The sequence below is a fragment of the Herpailurus yagouaroundi genome, unplaced genomic scaffold, assembly GCF_014898765.1.
Source record: "Herpailurus yagouaroundi ecotype Mexico unplaced genomic scaffold, PumYag 186, whole genome shotgun sequence".
Lineage (NCBI taxonomy): Eukaryota > Metazoa > Chordata > Mammalia > Carnivora > Felidae > Herpailurus > Herpailurus yagouaroundi.
The window spans coordinates 10050409-10071081 of NW_024412417.1; the positions used below are offsets into that span (position 1 = coordinate 10050409).

Below are 20673 nucleotides of genomic sequence, written 5' to 3' on the forward strand. Positions count from 1 at the left end.
ATCACTATTCCTCATGGGGAAAAATCGTATCATAATTGTGCTATTTCCATGCTTTCAATTTATAATCGAATGCGTTTGGCAGTAATCACGAAAATAAAGTTTCATAAGAAGTTTGGGATTGAATGGATAATTTTGAAATCTTCCACAATTACAACAGTAAATTATAGAATAGAAATAACTTACTTCAGTACTTTAAATCACTCACTGAATAGTTTGAATTGAACTCACTACCAGGCTGAGTGTTTAGAAATTGGTAGCAAGATTTGGCAATGATTTCTTGGATGTGAGACCAAAAGCACAGGCCAAAAAAAAAAAAAAAAAGACTAGATAAGCTGGACTCCATCACAATTAAAATCTTTTGTGCAACAAAGGACACTATTAATGGAGTGAAAAATGACTTACACGGTGGGAGAAAATATTTGCAAATCATATATCTGACAAAGATTGATATCCAAGATACATAAAGAACTCTTACAATTCAACAATAAAATTGATAACCCAATTAAAAATGGGCAAAGGACATAAGAGACTCTTAAAAACTGAGAATAAACTGAGGGTTGATGGAGGGTAGGAGGGAAGGGAAAGTGGGTGATGGGCATTGAGGAGGGCACCTGTTGGGATGAGCACTGGGTGTTGCATGGAAACCAATTCGACAATAAATTTCATATTAAAAAAAATTAAAGCCACAAATGACTGAAAAAATAAAAATGGGCAAAGGACTTGAATAGACATTCTCCAAAGAAATTACACAAATGGCCAATACGCACATGAAAAGATGTTCAACAGCACTAATCACTAGGGAAATGCAAATCAAAATCACAATGAGCTACCACCTCACACCCACTGGGAGGGCTATAATAAAAACAAACAAACAAACAGGGGCGCCTGGGTGACTTGGTCTGTTGAGCGGCCAACTCTGACTTTGGCTCAGGTCATGATCACAGGGTTGTGGGATTGAGCCCCATCCCATGTTGGGCTCCGCACTGAGTGTGGAGCCTACTTAAGAGTCTCTCTCTCTCCCCTTCTCCCTCTCTCCCTCACTCAAGCCCTCTCTCTAAAACAAACCAGAAAATAACAAGTGTTGGAAAGGATGTGGAGAAACTGGAACCCTTGTGCACTGCTGAAAAGAATGTAAAATAGTACAGCTGCTGATCATACAACACATACAGGAATTAACTCAAAATCAAGGACTTAAGAGCTAAAACTCTAAAATTCTCAGACAAAAGCAGGAATAAATCTTTATAATCTTGGATTTGGCTATGGATTCTTACAGGTAAGATATCAAAGTCACAAGCAACAAAAGAAAAAATAATTAGACCTTATTAATATGAAAAAGTTTTATGTTTCAAAGGACACTAATAATAAAGTGAAAAGACAATCCATAAAGTGGGAGAAAATATTTGGAAATCATATATCTGATATAGGACTTGTACCTAGAATATAAAAAAAAAAAAAAAAAAAAAACTCTTACAACGCAATGACAAAAAGAAAAATATCCCAATTAAAAATGGGCAAAGGGGGGCGCCTGGGTGGCTCAGTCCGTTGAGCGTCTGACTTTGGCTCAGGTCACGATCTCACCGTCTGTGAGTTCGAGCCCCGCGTCGGGCTCTGTGCTGACAGCTCAGAGGCTGGAGCCTGCTTCGGATTCTGTGTCTCCCTCTCTCTCTCTGTTCCTCCCCTGTTCATGCTCTGTCTCTCTCTGTCTCAAAAATAAATAAGAATTGGGGCGCCTGGGTGGATCAATTTCTTTCCTTCCTATATTTGCTTTTATTATCTTTCTTTAGTGAGTTTTTCATCTTCATTTAGACTCTCAACTCATTAGCTTTTCCTCTTTCTGCCTATATAATAACATATGCAAGTGCAGCTATATATGTTCCTTTAAAAATTTTTTTAACATTTATTTATTTTTGAGACAGAGAGAGACAGAGCATGAACGGCGGAGGGGCAGAGAGAGAGGGAGACACAGAATCCGAAGCAGGCTCCAGGCTCTGAGCCATCAGCCCAGAGCCCGACGTGGGGCTCGAACTCACGGACCGCGAGATCGTGACCTGAGCTGAAGTCGGACGCTTAACCGACTGAGCCACCCAAGTGCCCCTATGTTCCTTTAAGTACACCCTCTGTTTTGGTTCCATGCATACTTTTGGCATGCACAGTTTCCATTGGCATTTAGTTCTAAATATTTCATAAATATTGTATTATTTTTATCTGAACCTTATATTATTCAGAGGTCTGTATTTTAATATTTCTAAATGAAAGGTGATGTTGGTCATTGCTTTCTTACGAATTTCTAATTTTATTGAGTTGTGGACAGAAAATATGCTGTGTGTAAATTAACATTTGCTTTTTCACCTAGTGTATGGTGGAAAGTGAAATTTGTTTTGTGACCTAATAGTGTATGGTCAAGTTTTATAAGTATTCCATGTATGCTTGAAAATATTCTTTAAAAATTGTTTATTTGTTTTGAGAAAGAGAGTGAGAGAGTGTGCAGGGGAGGGGCAGAGAGAAAGGGAGAGAGAATCCCAAGCAGGCTCTACACTGTCAGTACACAGCCCGATGTGGGGCTCGAACTCATGAACTGTGAGATCATGACCTGAGTAGAAATCAAGAGTTGGATGCTTAACTCACTGAACCACCCAGGAACTCCTGAAAAGAAAGTATTTTTAATTGTTGGGTTAACATATTATATATGTATTTTTTTTCTATCCATCTATCTACCTATCTCCATTAATTCATTGCTCAAATCTTTGATAATAAATTTCGGACTGCTTTGCCTATCAATTGCTAATATAGGTATATTAAAAATCTAACTAAACATGGATGTATCCACTTTCCTTTTAAATATATTGAATTTTGCTTTACATATTTTAAGGCTATGGAGTTAGGCAGGTATATAAAAGTTCAGGATTGTCTTATCTTTCCAGTTAATTATTGCTTTTATCATTATATATTGACTCTTTTAATCTCAATAACCTTTTCCCTTTAAAGTTTATTTTATATGATATTAATATAATGTAGCTGCTTTCTTTGGATATTTGCCACTTTCCTTATCACTTTACTTTCAACATTTCTTAGTCATTATATTTAGTCAGTTCTCTTATACACTGAAAATAACTGAATTAAAAAAAAAACCCTGAGACTTTCTGTTAAATGGGAAGTTTAGTCCATTTTATTTATTGTGAGTAAAAATATATTTTCACTTGTTTCTACCATCTTTTTTTGTATTTGCAGTTATTTTGCTTTTTCTTTGCTTTCTAATTTCTCCTTTCCAGAGTCTTCTTGGATTGATTGAACACTCTATTTTCTTCCCCTTAATCTTTTGGCTAGGAAGTTATACACCTTATTTATATTCTCTTAGTAATTCTTGTGTTTTTTCCACTTTTATTTTGAAATAATTATTGACTCACAGTAGGCCTCAAATAAATGTAAAGATAGGTCCCAAGCACTCTTTTTTGTTTGTATTTTTTTTTTTTTAATTTTCTCTTTTTGAACGTTTATTTATTTTTGAGACAGAGAGAGACAGAGCATGAACGGCGGAGGGGCAGAGAGAGAGGGAGACACAGAATCGGAAACAGGCTCCAGGCTCTGAGCCATCAGCCCAGAGCCTGACGCGGGGCTCGAACTCACGGACCGCGAGATCGTAACCTGGCTGAAGTCAGACGCTTAACCGACTGCGCCACCCAGGCGCCCCATTGTTTGTATTTTTTTTAATGTTTATTTTATTTTTGAAAGAGAGAGAGCATGAGCAGGGGAGGGACAGAGAGAGGGACACAGAGGATCTGAAGCAGACTCTGCACTGACAGCAGAGAGCCCGATGTGGGGCTTGAACTCCAGAACCGTGAGATCATGACCTGAGCCGGAATGAAGAGTTGGACGTTTAACCAACTGAGCCACCCAGGCACCCCCCAAGCACTCTTCCCCCAGCCTCCCCTCACAGTTCACATTTTACACTACTATACTAAAACATCAAAATCAAGAAATCAGAATTGGTAAAGATCTTGTTCAGATTTTACCAGCTATACTAGCACTTGTGTGTGTGTGTGTGTGCGCGCACGTGTGCGCGTGACAAGACCCTCATCTGTACCATCACCATAAGATTCCCTTGTTACCCCTTTACTGATACACCCATCTTCTTCCCCTCCCCAACCCTAACCTGTAGCAACCACTAATCTGTTCTCCATCTCTAGAATTCTATTAATTCACAAATGCTACATAAATGGAACCATGCAGTTCATAAATTTTTTGCAATCGGCATCAGCCTTGAGGTTCATCCAAGTTGGATCAATAATCCTTGATCCTTTTGATTTCTGAGTAGTATTCCATGGTATGGATATACCACAACATATTTGACCATTCACCCACTGAATGACACTTGAGTTGTTTCCCGTTTCTGGCTGTATGAATAAAGCTGCTATGAACACTGTGTACAAATTCTGCATGAAAATAAGTTCATTTCTCTGGGATAAATGCCAAAGGTGTAATTCCTGGATTGTGTGGTAAGCCTATTTTAAGTTTTGAAAAGAACTGCCAAACTACTTTCCAGAGTGGCTGTACCATTTACACTCCCAACAGCAATATGTATGAGTCATACAGTTGCTCTAATATTAAATCTATCATGCATTTTTGACATAAATTCCACTGTTAATAAACATTCTATCCTCCTGAACATTATAAAAACTTTGTTTTAGCTACAGTCTCTTCCCTCCTATGTTCTTGGTGGTCTATTATTAGTTCCACCTTGCTTTTATATCCCCAAACGAGTCGTTGTTATGATTCCTTCATACAATCAATACTTGCTTATTTGTTCACGTTCATCTACTTCTTTGCTCATCACTGTTCTTTTAAAAAACATAGCTTTATGGAGATATAATTCACGTACTATTATGTTCACCCTTTTAAAGTGTACAATTCAACACTCTTTTAGAACATTCAGAGTTCTGCAACTATCACCACTGTCTTGATTTCAGAACATTTTCCTCACCCCCAAAACAACTTCCTCACCCATGAGCAGTCACTGCCCATTCTCTCGTCCCCTCAGTCCCTGGCAACCACCAATTTACTTTCTGTCTGTACGGATTTGCCTGCTGTGGACCTTGTATATACATGGACTCATACAATATGTGACTTCTTGTGTCTGTTTTCTTTCACGTAGCATGTTGCTTTCAAGGCTTACTATGCTGTAGCATGCATCAGCATGTATCAGGTATGTAGAATGTATCATTCCTTTGTACGGCTAGGAAATATTCCATTGTAAGAATATACCACATTTTACTTATGTATTCATCAGGTGGTGGGCATTTCGGTTGTTTCTACTTTTTGGATATCACATTCTCATATCTTAGTTTTTCTTTTGGGTTCAATGTCCTTCCTGAATAAAACTTTAGTAGCTCTTTCTTGAGAGAGAGAGAGAGAGAGAGAGAGAGAGAGAGAGAGAGAGATGGAGAGAGAGAGTGCATGCTGGAGGGCCAGAGAGAGAATCTTAAGCAGTCCCCATGCCCAGCACAGATCCCAACACGAGACTCCATCTATAACTGTGAGATAGATCATGACCTGAGTCAAAATCAAGAGTTAGACACTTAACCAACTGAGCCACCCAGGAGCCCCAATTAGCTCTTTCAGTCAAAGCTTTGAATTCCAGTTCTCTCTTGTTCTGCAAAAATCTTTATGTCATCTTTCCCTTTGAGTACAGGAATACAGGCTGACAGTTACTTCATTCAGTGCTCTGGTAATATCATTCCGTTGTCTCCCGGCCCTTGCTATTGAGGAGTAGGTTGTCAACCTAATTGCCGCTCCTTTGCAGGTAGTCTGGTATTTTTCTCAGGATGCTTTTAAGATTGTCTTTGTCATTGGTTTTCAGCAGCTTCACTACCATTTTTCAGCATGTGAATTACTTTCTGCTTAGAACTCATGCTTCCTCAATTTGAGGACTCCTGTCTTTCACCAATTGAGTTAAGTTCTTAACACTCCTCTCTTTGAATGTCATCCCCCTTTTGTTCTATTCCCTCCACATGGAAACTCCTGTTACCAGCATGTGAGACTCTTAAATTCTATCCTCCTTGTTTCCTAAAATATCATGTTTTCCAACTCTTTATGTCTGTAAACTGAATTCTGGATAATTTCCTCAGATCTGACTTCCCTCCTCTGATTTGAGTAGTCTTTATACACTTCTATGTCTACATATACTAGGCTGTACTGTGATGATTTTGTACAAGCTCATTTCCTCTCTAGACTCTAAGTTCCTTGAGGGCAGAGCTGTGACTTACTTATCAACTCATTTCTGTAACCCTAATGACTAGTATAGGAACTGGCACAAAGAAGTTGCTTATTAAATGCTGTTTGAACTGATTATAAACTGTCTAGAAAGAGTACATTTTGGCCTTTGGTCCTAGAAAGATCTCAAAGGGAATATTTTGTAATCAACTGGAGTTTGAATACACCATGCTCTCAGTTTTTGTGAGAACACAAGCTTGCCCGGGAACTCAGATTTCAACAATTAAGAGTTTCTACCAGTGTACAATAAAAAGCTGCTTGCTGACTTTAAAAATCTAGTGAATGCATATTATGCAAAGAATAAGAAATATGTAGGTATAAAGCAGGTGTCAGAAACAGAAACAGAAAACTGGCATATCTTATTCTTCATTTTTCGGAAACTTTACCTAATTATTTAAGGTTAATTGCATACTCATTAAGTTCACTTCACACATAATTATAAATAATAGTAATGCAGTAAATCCTCATTAATGTCCCTAATCGAAAGGAGGGAAACTTCAAATCTGCAGTGTTTTTAAAATAAGATGATTTAATTACCTTCAAGAACATACAGTAACTTGAAGTAACCAAAATTAAATGCTGTTTGCAATTAGAGGCTCTGGTAAATGTGCTTTAATGGCTATAAAATCCTCATCTTCAGGGCGCCTGGGTGGCTCAGTCGGTTAAGTGTCCGACTTCAGCTCAGGTCATGATCTCACGGTTCGTGAGTTCCAGTCCTGCATCAGGCTCTGTGCTGACAGCTCAGAGCCTGGAGCCTGCTTCGGATTCTGTGTCTCCCTCTCTCTCTGCCCTTCCCCTGCTTGCTCTCTCTCAAAATGAAGAAAAAATGTTAAAAAATTAAAAAAAAAATCCTCATCTGCAAACAGGAGTATCATTTGCATATAGTGAGCAGGCCCTTATAAACTTGCCATTTAAATTGCAGGTGTCTAGTTTACATCATTACTTTATTCAGAGTGTTATGTTTTGTAGCATTTTAGAATTACTGGAAGTTGACATCTCCTCTCCTTCCCCGGCCCCCTTTCTCCCCTCACTGATTTGGAGACTGGTCAGGAAAGAGAACAGAGGGCCCGAGAAGGAAAGTGTCTTGTGCAAAGTCACACAGCTAGAAGCAGGCAAACTTTGGCAGCAAGGCACCCAGCTCATGTCTGAATCACTATTTCTGACTGCAATAGGTAACCTTCTGGCTAGTCAGTGTCAATTTACTACACTTTTAAAATCAGAGTCTGCTTCTTTCTCTCAGTGCAAGTAAAATAAAGCAAAGATAATAGTCAAAGGGAGAGGTTGCTCCGCCCCTTAATAATGCAGTTAGAAGCACGGGCTGGACACACAGAAACATGCCCTCAATTCGTTCAGTGCTGACTCTTGTCACCACCGTAGCTTAATTCCTGACTTTTCCAGGATGTCTTGGTAAACAGATGGTGGGAGCCACAGCTAGGAATTTATCTGGAATGAGATTCAAAATACCAGCACTGAGAAGGATCAGTGATGTTTTTGTGTTATCTGGAAGAACTATCTTCTATCCTACCTTTTGTGCCAGAAGGTTCTTCAGATATTTTGCATAAAGTTGTTGACCTCTAATCCATGGGTGGGGGTGGTTTGGCCAGATGGAGGTGGGATATAACGGGGGTGTATGGACTTGGTAACAGTCTTTCTCAGTTCCGGCTTTGAACTCAAACATATTCCTGGCTTTGCCTTCAAACATAAATTTAGAATCAGAACCCAGTGGAGCTAGTGCGTGGTTCAAAAGAACCACAGATTCAGGGCTAGTTTTGAACACTGCAATAGTCATATTCACCTTGCAGCTGGAGTAAGGCTGTCTCTCCCGTTCCAGGCAGTAAAATATGCCTGAACACGCAAATGACAGATTCAGTTTCTAGTACTGGAAATGCCACAGGTTGAGTGATTTAGGTCAACTAATCCCTGTAGGAATGACCGTTAAGAGCCCAAATTGACAAAGGGATGACACGTCTGAGAAATGGGTGTTCAGTTCACCGTGTCTCATGGGAAACTCTCAGGAATGAGCTGGGGCCGTTCTGCATTTGCACGTTGTAAACAGGTAGACAACTACCTCATCTCTAGAACAGTTAGAAAGGGACAGGAGGATGCCCACATTCTTCGCAATACTTTGTAATACTTAAGTATTAGGCATCAAGACTCATAATGTGTACAACTTACTTCCAAATGGCATATCATAACATAAAGTACAAAACATACACACAGAGAAGAAATGTTTCACAATGCTAACAACTGGTGAATCTCCAGGTGAAGGACATGTGGTGTTTATTATCCACTCTTCTTAATTTTCTAGAAGTTGGAAAATTTTCAAACTAAGAAGTTTAAAAAAATCACTGCTTTACAGACTCAATGAAATTAAAGGGAATGTGGATTCATTTAAAAAGAGTTAAAAGAAGACATGTTAGCAAGAATAGCAAGAAACACAAAGCAAGCTGGCTGAACCAAGGAAAGATATTATGGAGAAAAATAAAACCATCACTTAACTTAAAACCACGTGTAGACACTGCCTGGGAAAAACGCACAATGTAGAGGGAAAGGACATGCCATGCAAGTGATTGGAGAGAAGCTGCTAGATATGGGAGACAGACAGCTTGAGGAAGCTCACCTGTGGTGCTATTCATTCAGTCATGCGTCTGTTTGGTATTTATTTAACAACTGCTGAACATTAGGTTCTATGTCAGGAAATGAGGATGCAAAGTACCCTCGAGGAGCTCAGAAGAAGTAGAAAGAGCACCAATTACAAACAGACTACCACCTGTGAAATCTGTACTAGAGATAGATGCTATGGAAACAGAAGGGACAGAGAGTGCAAATCTGCCTAGTTTGGAGATTATTTTAGCCACAGAAGTGGCTGCTATGACAAATTACCACAAACCTGGTAGTGGCTTAAAACAAGAGAAATTCATTCTCTTACAGTTTTGGAGGCCAGAAGCCCAGAGTCTATTTCACTGGGCTGAAACCAAGATGGCAGAGCTACATTCGCTCTGAAGGCTCTAGAGGAAAAATTCCTATCTTGCCTTTCCCAGTTTCTGATGGCTGCTGACATATCATTGCTTTATGGTTCTATCACTCCAACCTCTGTGGCCACCTCATCTCTTTTTTTTTTGTATGAAATCTCCCTATGCCTCCCTCTTACACAAAGATGGCATTAGGGTCCATCTAGATAATCCAGGACAGTCTCCCTATCTCTAAATCTTTAACTTAATTATGTGTGCAGTAAACAGGGTGCTTGAAGGGCCCTGCAGCAGAAGATGCCAGCAGAGTTGGACGGGAGAGGCAGGCAGGAGACGCTGTGTGCCATGAATCTGTAGGTGGTGTTATGCATGGCACAAAAGACTCTAAACTAGAGGATAGGTCCAGATTTTCCTTTTTTTTAAGTTTATTTATTTTGAGAGAGAGAGGGAGAGCCAGAGCACAAGTGGGAGAGGGGCAGAGAGCGAGGGAGACACAGAACCCAAAGCAGGCTCCAGGCTCTGAGCTGTCAGCACAGAGCCTGACGTGGGGCTCGAACTCACACACCGTGAGATCATGACCTAGGCTGAAGTCGGACGCTTAACTGACTGAGCCACCCAGGCATCCCCAGATTTTACTTTTAAGAAGACTCATCTTGGGGCACCTGGGTGGCTCAGTCGGGTTAAGCGTCTGACTTCAGCTCATGTCATGATCTCACGGTGCATGGGTTCGAGCCCCATGTCAGGCTCTGTGAGGACAGCTCAGAGCCTGGAGACTGCTTTGAATTCTGTGTGTGTGTCTCTCTCTGTCCCTCCTCCTCTCACACTCTCTGTCTCTCTCTCAGAACAAATACATAAACATTAAAAAAAAAAAAAAAAAGCAGAAGACTTATTCTGGCTGCAGTGTGGAGGATGGCCTGGCACAGAGCAAGACCAGAGAACAGGAAGGCCATTCAGGAGACTATTTCAGGAGTTCACAGAAAAAGCAGGGGCAATGGGGCAATGGGAGAGTTAATCACAATAGGGCCAGGAAGAAACAATCTTCATATTCATAGTGGTAAACGCTGGAGACAACCTGAAATATGTAATGCTTTTTGGATTACTGAATGGGTTAGACTGTTCTTACCACTAATTTCCTTTGCCCTTGTAGATAATTGAGTTGTCTGCAATACTCCAAACTGAGTTAAAACTATAATCCCATATGTGAAAAAAAAAAAAGAGAGAAAGAAAAATGTTCAGGCATGAACAGATTTTTAATTTGTTACCTTGGTTATTGTATGCTATAAGGTTATTACCTTTCTATCCTGAAAAAGTCTCATGATATTGGATCCAAACCTGGTGATTTAAAGCCAAACGAATAGATGGGCATTACATAACACAGTATATTGTTGCTCTCCTACAAGCAGTTCCATGCCAATTTGTAATCAATCTTAAACCTAGGCAGAAAAAGCCCAACATATTGCCTTCTCATACAATTAAGAACGATTACATTTTGTCTTTTCCTTGGGAACACATTTACTTACATAATTGTACATTCATTATTTTTAAAAACCAAACTCCATTAAGGATAAGCCTTCCTAAGCTTACCAAGAAGCCATCATGTTTTTTTGCCTTAGAGAAATTTAAGCTACAGTAGAAAAAATTTACGGGAAAAGTAATATATTTAGTAATATGTCCTTTGGGTGCTTTTAACACTTTCTTAAAAGGAGAGCAACAATAGTCAAGAGAGGTGAGATACGAATTCGGGAAGTCTTAAACTTGGTTCCATTATAAAACAAATCAACCTCCTATAAGGTTGGGACGGGAATCTTTGAAACAAAGTCAGACATGCTGAACACAAAGAATGCTACTGTTTCCATCCAGACAGATATAAGGTCCCATAACTTTCACATTTTGCAAGGACACATTCATAATAGTAATTTTAAAACTCTGTAATCCCTTGTCTTCAAAGCAGCAAGACTGCAGTCTGCCTTTTGCGGGGCCAGCCTAGGGTGTGGAAGAGGCTTTCCACACTAAAGCTGGGGACCTGAGAGCTCTCATAGTTATAACTCCTTCCTGCACACCTGTCTGAGTTTCTGGGGTCCCTGTCCTTCTGAAGAGCAAAAGGCCTCTGGCTTGCCTCAAACTCTGTGTTTGGTCAGCTCCATCCGCTTGGAGACTGAACTCTGTCGTCTAGTCAGGCATCAGCCACCAGGGGAATTTCTGCCTCAATATGAGGGAGAAATAACAACATTGCCATTCTCTGACAGACTTCTGCCAGAGACTTCTGTGGCCCTTACCACCCACCACACCAGATCTTCCTGACAGAAGGCAGGAATCAAGTTCAAATTTTCTACACCTCTTAGGCACCGTGACTTGCACGTTTCATCACCTCTAAAGGGCCACTCCTCACAGCCAAGATAATTTCCCCTATCCCCAAGCTCCTCATTCCGGGCCAATGATAGTGACTATGATTTGGGTCTGCAAATGTAGTTCCAAAGATTAATAAAACATTCTACATGTAACTCACAATTCTTCTCTACTTTATGGCTGTGGCAGCTGCTTATAATATGAGGTCTGTTTGTACCTTGCTCACAAAGAACCACTCAACTTCTCCACTGCTGTGACTCAGAGAGCCATATCTAAAGGTATATGATAGTATTTCCTCTTCTGTTTGGCTCTTTTATTTACAAATACATACCTGTACTATGTTAGTCTGGAAACTTAATGTAAACAGTCCATCAGATAGTATAAGCAAGGGGTAGCTTCACACCAGCCTTCAAATGTTGTTTATCAAGTAATTATAAAACAGTCTCGGGGCGCCTGGGTGGCGCAGTCGGTTAAGCGTCCGACTTCAGCCAGGTCACAATCTCGCGGTCCGTGAGTTCGAGCCCCGCATCAGGCTCTGGGCTGATGGCTCGGAGCCTGGAGCCTGTTTCCGATTCTGTGTCTCCCTCTCTCTCTGCCCCTCCCCTGTTCATGCTCTGTCTCTCTCTGTCCCAAAAATAAATAAAAACGTTGAAAAAAAAATTAAAAAAAAAAAAACAGTCTCTCCCTCTCCCTGACCCTCTCCCTCTTTCTCTCTCATAAACACACACACACACACACATACATACATACACACACACATATATATGATACATCATATATATGTCTACATTTTGAGGACATGGTCCATGTTTTCTGATTTCTTTGACATCACTGTCCAACACTGCTTTGTTAAGAAGGGCTCTCTGCATGTGATTTTTATTGAGTGGAATACTGACTGCATTTTAGGCTCTCATTTGTTGATTAGCTGATCAAGCTCAATATGGGCTGTGACAACAGGGAACACAAAGTTATGTCCCTAACAGCCCTGGAACAATCAGACATCTATAAGTCCAGAGACTGAAGAAGAAATAAAAAAAAACCAGAATTCACAGGATTAACACCAAACTCGAATGAGATATTAGAAATGCTAACCTGGCTTCTAGGATTGCACACAGTATTGCATTCATATACCATACCTTTTTTCACCTAAATCCACTAAACTTTTAGGAGTTTCCAACTTACTGAAGAGGTGATTGCTGATGGTAAAGAAATTTCTAAGCAGGTAGAGTCAAGATAGAGACTAAGCAAGGTATACTACCTTTGCCAAATGATTCCCCTTGACTTTTCCATCAATAGGAAAGAGAGGGGGCCTTTGTAGATTTTTTTTTGAGGGTGTGTGAGGGGTGAAGTAAGTCACCACTTAGAGACCTTATGCTAATAAAAATATTTTAGAAATTCATCTTATAATCTAAGCTTCTAAGGAGATTATACTAGTCAGGTCTCACCCACAAAGACAAGCAGGCTAAATAGGAGGCAACTTTTTGGGGGCTGCTCATGTGAGACAGGATACAGAAAAGGAAGGTCCTAGATGAGTTGCAAAGGTTGTTAGCTTGAGAGTTGCCCAAGAAGACCATAATCCGCAGGAGGACGGACACTGTTGTTAGGGCCATATAGTAACTCCTTTTCTTGGTTATAGGATCCCTCTTGCAGCCAGCCCTTCCCACATTCTTCGGGGACACCAAGCCCAGTAACTCTAGCTTTGGTGACTGGCATGGGAAAGGCCATGGACCTAACCTCATCCAGTCAGACTAAAGCCCATTTATTTTCATCAGTTGAGAAAGTCAAGCTTCCCCTCCTGGAAGTGGAAGGGAGAATGTGGGCTAGTGGGGCAAATCTTCTAAAAGTGGAACCAACAAACTCCAGGAACAAAAGTTGAACAAAAGGAACAAAGGAACAAAAGTTGAAGAGTACAGTGAGCTACTGAGCCTTCACCATGTTTTTAGAGCCTCTGGGTCAAGGCTTAGGTGGACCCAGAGTTCTTCTGGACTTCATGTTAAGCTGATCAATTTTCCTTTACTTAAGCAGTTAATGTCAGGTTTTCTGTGACTTGCAAACTAAGGTCTCTTAATTACAAAACATTCTTGGTAGGGAAGCTAAGCTAAGCTAGAAGACAGAACTAAAGGCCAGTGGTCCAAGTTACTCCAAGAAGAAACCAGTTGGAGGGGTACACAGAAGGAGAGGTGGGTGATTTAGGAAACCAGTGTGAGACTGCAGGCAAGCAGCAGGACTCTCATTGTAGGAATGACCTGTCAAGGCCAGGGTCTCTGAAGGGGTCAGGCCAGGACAAACACAATCCTTGGTGAGGTGCGGCGCTCAGGACGAAGCATATGTTAGCTTGTATTTATATAATGGAATAGTCTGTACCTCCTGACATGTGCCAAAGATGACAGGAGGCCGTGCCAAGAATGACCAAGGGCCAGGCAAGTGACAAGAGAAGGTACAGGCAGGGAACTATGTGAGGGGACGTGGACTATTACCTTCCAGCTTCCAGGCAGTCAGGACATTCTGTGAAGCAGGAAAGACTGGGCAATGAGCTTTACTTCATGGAAAAGGTAGGTTTCTCTGGAACACAGCAGGAGATGAATTATCAAGAGGTGCAAACGGAATAGAGTAATGTTGGGTCTTTGGGAGAAAACAAATAAACAAGCACACCCAAGCTAAAATAAATGGCACGGAAGTCTCAACATTAACAGTCCCTCCCAGGTTGGGAGTGCTGGTCCTTCTGCTTAAACTACGATCGGTGTCTGGTATTGTGACCACATTGCTGCCACCAAACACGTCTGTCACTGTTCCCAGTGCTACACAGCCATCTCCCCGGCCCAGGAGTCTGGAAAGTGGCCGAAGCCATAGGAAGAATCCTTGCCTTAGTGCTTCAAAATACCAAGCGTTCCAGTTAGGAAATTACTGCAATTAGGAAGTGTTCTGGAATGTGAATACGTTTCGAGAGTGAAGGGGCAGCAAACACCAGAGGGAATGAGGAAGGCACTGGATAGAGAAGTCAGTGGTTTTAGATTAAAGAAAGAAAAGTTACCTCAAACACCTAGTATGATTTCTCTTATTTCTTTCCATTTACAAGGAACTAAGTCCAACAATTACTAATTATTAGAAATATATATTTCATGGCATTTCCTATAATATAGGTTGACTGCAATACGACTAGTAATAATAGCCAGTATTTGAGTACTTTCTCTGTGCCTGGCACTTTGCTAACTTCTGGACATTCACTAGCTTTTCTTTTTAAAAAAAAATTTTTTTTAGTGTTTATTTTTGAGACAGAGAGAGACAGAGCATGAGCAGGGGAGGGGCAGAGAGCGAAGGAGACACAGAATCCGAAGCAGGCTGCAGGCTCTGAGCTGTCAGCACAGAGCCTGACATGGGGCTCGAACTCACGAACTGTGAGATCATGACCTGAACCGAAGTCAGGTGCTTAACTGACTGACCCACTCAGGCGCCCCCATACATTATCATTTCTTATTCCTCTGTCAACCATAGAAAGTATGTGGCATACTGTTATTACCATTCCAACAGAGAAAGCCAAGATGTGGAGAAATTAGGAAACTTGCCAACACCTCTGGTGAAAAGACTGAGCTTTTAAAACTGCACTATACAAAACCAAAAAGGATAGTTTAGGGGAATATCATCCCTTCCATGGTAAGCTCTCAAATGCCAACTTGAACAATCATCAACATCTTAAAAAGAAACTGTCTAAATAATTCTCAGTTGTTTGTTTAAGCAAAGTGACAATGGCATACCACTTCCCACTGGGTGTATATGGTATACCATTGTCTACCTGGGTAAAAAGCATGTAAGTTGAACAGCTGTAGCAATGCTAATATTATTTTTTAAACTTAAAAAATTGTAGGATACAGACAACCGCAGAGAGAATGACAGGGATGAATAAATTACTTAAATGAATTATTATAAGGTAAACACTCTTATAACACCATCCAGATCAAAACACAGAAATTGGGCACACACCCAGAGCCCTCCCTTTGCCTCACCCCATCGCAACCCTTTCCCTTCCCACAAGGAACCAATGGCCTGACTTGACTGCAATCATTTTCTTGCCTTCCCTTTAGTTTTATCACCCAAGTGTGCATCCTTTTTCAGATACGGTTTTTAGGCCTATTTAATTTAATTTAATTTTTATTTTTTATTTTTTTAGGTCTATTCTAATCTACAGCTCCTCTGTCCATTCTCTCCCTTTTTTGTTGTTGTAAAAATGATTTTTGAAGAAATGGAACCATTTAAACCTATAAAATGACAAAGTTTCCCATAGCCTGAATTTTGTTGATTGCATCAATACAAATATTATAACTAGTTAGTATAAATCAAGCCATAAGGAGGATATCAGGTAGATTGAAATGCAAACATCTTGTCTGCCAAATTCACGGAGGCATTAAGACTCTTCCTCTAACAAAACCATGGGATGATGATGATGATGATGATGATGATTTATTTTTTTTTTTTTTACGAAAGCTTTGATATAGTTGCTTTGAGGTAATCTGTTTCTTCCTTCCTCTTGCTGCCTCATAATACATACATCTCACAGAAAACCTGGTAATGGGAAAATGCCACGTTGGATATATAAGGAAGGCAAAAAAACAAAAAACAAAAAACAAACCCCAATAAACATAAACTAAACAAAAAAGGGATTTTTCTTGGGAAGGAAATGGAAAGGACCAGCAACCTCTACCCAGTCCTTTGGTTATTTATAAGTTTGGGCACTTTTCTTTCTTTAAGAGATAGCCAGGTGAGCTACCAGCAGAAAAGAAATAGATGGTAGCAAAGCAAAATTAATAAAAGGGCAACATAAAACTCAATGTGATTCTTCTTTGGTGCAATGAAACAAGCCCTATTCATTCCCCCCTCATTTTTCCTCTTACCACCACATTCTTTTCAAGCCTTAGTTTCTAAGCAATGGCCTTCAGGCAAGGAATAAGAATAGGTTGTAGTTAGACCTACTTGTTATAAGATCTAGAGGCAAATTATTTAACACAAGTTTCCTTACATGAACAAAGAAGATAATCTGTACCTTACGAGGTTGTTGGGGGGTCTCCACTGAGATAACAGCTATAAAGTGTCACATAGTAAATGCATAACAAATGTCAGTCTCTTGGTTTTGCCTCTTCTCTTCCAAGTCGTATCAATTTTCCTTTAAATATGTTGACTTTAAAAATTCAAGCCATTGAAAATTAAAAGTGCAAATAAAGGACATAAAAAATTCTGAATTTTCATTTCACCCTATGCAGAATAAACCTTTTTGACAATGTCCTTGTGAATTTAGATACTTAGCAACATGCTTAAACTTGAAGAACCAGGGTCAAAACCCCTCCTTCACAATATTTCCTACATTCATCCTTTCTGTCCATTCCTTCCACAACCTTGCTGGTTTGGCACTACTTAATCAATCAGATAGCAAAAGGGAGACTGGAGATCTTTCCAACCATCGTTTTACTGGAAAGGAAACTGAAGCCCAGAGTTACTTGCCTAACCACACTCTCTAGTTCACAGCAGAGGCTAGACTACAGCCTCTAACACTGGTTGCAAAATAAATGCCTACGGGGGCCAGTAGGTAAAAGAGATGAGAGCAAAGGGAGGGTCTTAGGTGGGGAGCACAGCTGCTCTAAACTGTGAACTTCAGGGGCGCCTGGGTGGCGCAGTCGGTTAAGCGTCCGACTTCAGCCAGGTCACGATCTCGTGGTCCGTGAGTTCAAGCCCCGCATCAGGCTCTGGGCTGATGGCTCAGAGCCTGGAGCCTGTTTCTGATTCTGTGTCTCCCTCTCTCTCTGCTCCTCCCCCATTCATGCTCTGTCTCTCTCTGTCCCAAAAATAAATAAACGTTGAAAAAAAAATTAAAAAAAAAATAAAAAAAATAAACTGTGAACTTCAACGCACAGTTAGCTTGTGGGACAGGTGGGGAAGAGGGCCAAGTGCTGCTAGAACTTCTAACATTTAAAGAGATAGTTGAAACTTGAAACTTCATATACAATCGACTTGCTTTTAAGGCTGGCAATGTATTAAACATTTTTTAAAGCCTCTCTGCCGGTCAAACAAGACACATCTGTGGGCTGGATTTAGCCAATTTGAGGCCTCTGCATCCTGCTAACCTTAAGTTCCTTTTATTTAATTTGCTTTGATTCTCACACTCCTTGCTCAAAAAGCCTTCGATGGCTCCCCATTGTCTACAAAGTCCAGATTTCTTAACCAGTCCTTCAAGGCAATCCATGGCCATATTTAAGACCCCAAATTGTATTTCCACCTTACAGTCTCCATCCTCCACTGCAACCAGAATGGCTAGTGACCTGTACACCAGGTACAAAAATATTCAAAAAGACACCTGACCCGGCCTCACGGTCTGTCCTTGGTCCCCAGACTTTCCCTCTCTTGGAATGACTTCCACCCATGCTCTCCCATCAGTGAAACTCTGTCCACCCTTAAGTGCCCAGCTTAAATACCACCCTTCCACAAAATACCCCTGATGGCCCCTACGAAAAGCCACCTTGCTCCAAATTTCTTTAGGACTTTATATCACTCACGTGACACTTAAAGCATGCTGCCTGCTTTTGGAGTTACCTGCATAGTTCATTTCTCCAAGCACCTAGCAACACTCCTAGAAGGAAGGGTCTGGATCTGAAGACTACGGTGTTTTGTACAAAGCAGGGGGCTCAATAACCATCTTAGAAATATTACCTTTTATACTGAAAACTTGTGGGTCGAACAGGAAGAAAATACTTTTACAGAATTCTATTGCATCTGTACTTTCATAGGTAGACTCCTGAGTGACCAAAAAAGGGGCAAAGACCTCTCTTCTCTGGTTCCCCAAAACATTTTCCCCACTGAACTACTACTTTCTACCTGCTTTGAGATTTCCTCCTCTAGAAGCACTCACGTTTTTGCCTTGGACAACACTGATGCTAAGAGACCACTGTTAAATATTCATCTGTTATGTGAAAGTGTTGGTCTTTTTCTATGAGGAAGGTTAACTTATCAGTCTGATGGTTATCACTTGGAAAGACAGAGAGAGACTGAGCTGTTGGCGAACAGACACTGTCATCAAATAGTTTAGTTGTGGTAAAAATTGATTAAACCCTGACTATCCAGCAACCAAAGCTAATTCTGAGCGGGAGCGTCTTAAACTTGTATCTCACACTTTGTTTTTCTGGAACCACCCCCATTTCCAGTCATCTACATTCAACTATGTCAAGAAAGAAAAGAAAAAAAAAAAAAAAAAGGACTCCATTTTATCTTTACTTGACCTGGCCAGCACTGGAGGCACTCAATAATATGTTTGCTGAATGGATTTTAAAAAATCAATTTTCACAGTCCTGTAAGCCTTAAAAGATGGCCTAAATTTATACAATAATGGGAAAAGTTGATACAATCTTACCTCAAAAGAGCTATAGTTTAGATGTCAGCTGAGTAATTTCAACGAACATATCCTAGATACACCCTTTTAAACCTGTACAAATATATACTGTCAATGGCAAGTTAGACCTTGCAAACATAAAGTTAAGGCCTCACATTTATGTCACGTGGTAACGTAGTTGATGTTAGAGAGCCAAGACAATATTGAATTCCAGGAAACATCAAAGAAAACGGATTACAGGGGTTTCCACTGTGAAAACAATGTTTTTTTCCTGTTCTGGATGATGCCATTGTAGGTCACAACTACTGACCCTCTAATTTCTTTACCAAAAGAAAAACAGTCCATTCTTAAACCTTTACTGGGAGTACTTCTAGCATAAGCACATTGTAACATGCTTATAATCTATAGGAGCATAAGCATCCTTTAACAGACTCAAAGAGCTTCCCATAAAAAGCAATTCTTTTCTTTGTAACTCCTGTGAAGGAAGAGGTCCAATAGGTTACATACAAAGAGGCTCAAAGTCCCCTCATTTTTCCTACTTTAGGATGTTTTGTGGTAAAACAGATTTAAAGCAAATAACTCTCCTCTTTGTTGGAAACTAGTAGGGTGAACACGCTTATTTTGTCTTTATATAAGTAATCGTCTGTGTTAAATCTCTGAAAACAAAATTTTAACATTTTAGAAATGTATATTCAAAATGCTTTTCGAGCATAAAAGGAATGCTAGGCCTATTATTATTGATGAAAACATGATTTAGACCAAGAGTAACAACCAGTTTGATTACATTGTTGTAAAATAAGGCGGCCCACGGATTTGTTAAAGAACAAGACAAAACACACTTATGATCACAGGTGGAAGCCTGGGATCCACTACATCAAGATCACTGGCCCCCACTTGAAAGACTATGAACACGGCTAGAGGATGGGCTCCCAGAACTGTGTTTCTGATCTTAAACCAAGCCAGAAAGAAAGGGAAAGCTCCAATCCCTTTTGATCTCGTTCAATGTATGTTTCCAGCATAAACTGGCCTTGTTTAGGCCGACGATGTTTTCCCAATAATACTCCGGTGAGACAGGAGGGAGTCTTGCAACTGCAACCCGAGTATAGCGGTGTTCTTCGCACGGAAATGGAAAAGCTGTGTGCTGAGACTGTGGGGACACACAGGCACGCAGAGCATCTGCATGGAGGTGACATTTGGTTGCCCTTCATGAGCTCCCTGCTTCTGAGAATGGAGTGTCATTTATTATTTATTTTAACTGTAAAATGATCCTGGGAGGGGGGTGGATTATGGGTGGAACGAGATTCACCCCACACTCCTAGAATCCTTCCGGGAGAAGGCGGATTCAGGCTGGAGGGGCGGGAGTGTTCGGGACCGAGAGGCTCAGGAGTGACCCCGCGGAGGTCACAGCCGCGGACCTTTGCGCCCCCGTCCCAGGGACCGACGCCCGGGGGACGAAGGCGGGGGCGCCCGCGCTCTCCCCAATCAGGGGCAGTTAAGTGAACGGCTGGCAACATCACAGCCCGGTGTCCTTTGAGAGCCGGCAGGCGGGCGGCCCCGCCCGTGTCCCCACCGGGCGACGGGCCCGGCCGGCCCTTACCTGGTTCCTGCGGTACCACGCACCCGACAGGGAGCCGTTGCCGGCGCCCAGCGCCCCGTACGTGAAGTTCCGGGACAGCTCGTCCACGGCAGCCGAGGCGGCGGCCATTGGGGCTCGCTCCCGGC

General features: G+C 41.0%; 1 protein-coding gene across 5 annotated transcripts in view; it reads right to left on the reverse strand.

The window, feature by feature from the left end:
* Positions 1–20667, reverse strand: part of NIPAL2 (NIPA like domain containing 2) — an 82547-nt gene extending 61880 nt beyond the window's left edge. For 2 of the 5 annotated variants that reach the window (XM_040494086.1, XM_040494085.1), the window contains exon 1: positions 20549–20667. In XM_040494086.1, the coding sequence (XP_040350020.1) occupies positions 20549–20656 (108 nt within the window). In that variant the 5' untranslated portion in view covers positions 20657–20667. Of the gene's footprint in view, positions 1–8887; positions 8994–10359; positions 10569–14059; positions 14145–20548 lie in introns of those variants that run through there. The other 3 variants (XM_040494083.1, XM_040494082.1, XM_040494084.1) reach the window with 3 other exon arrangements.
* Positions 20668–20673: the final 6 nt, after the last annotated feature.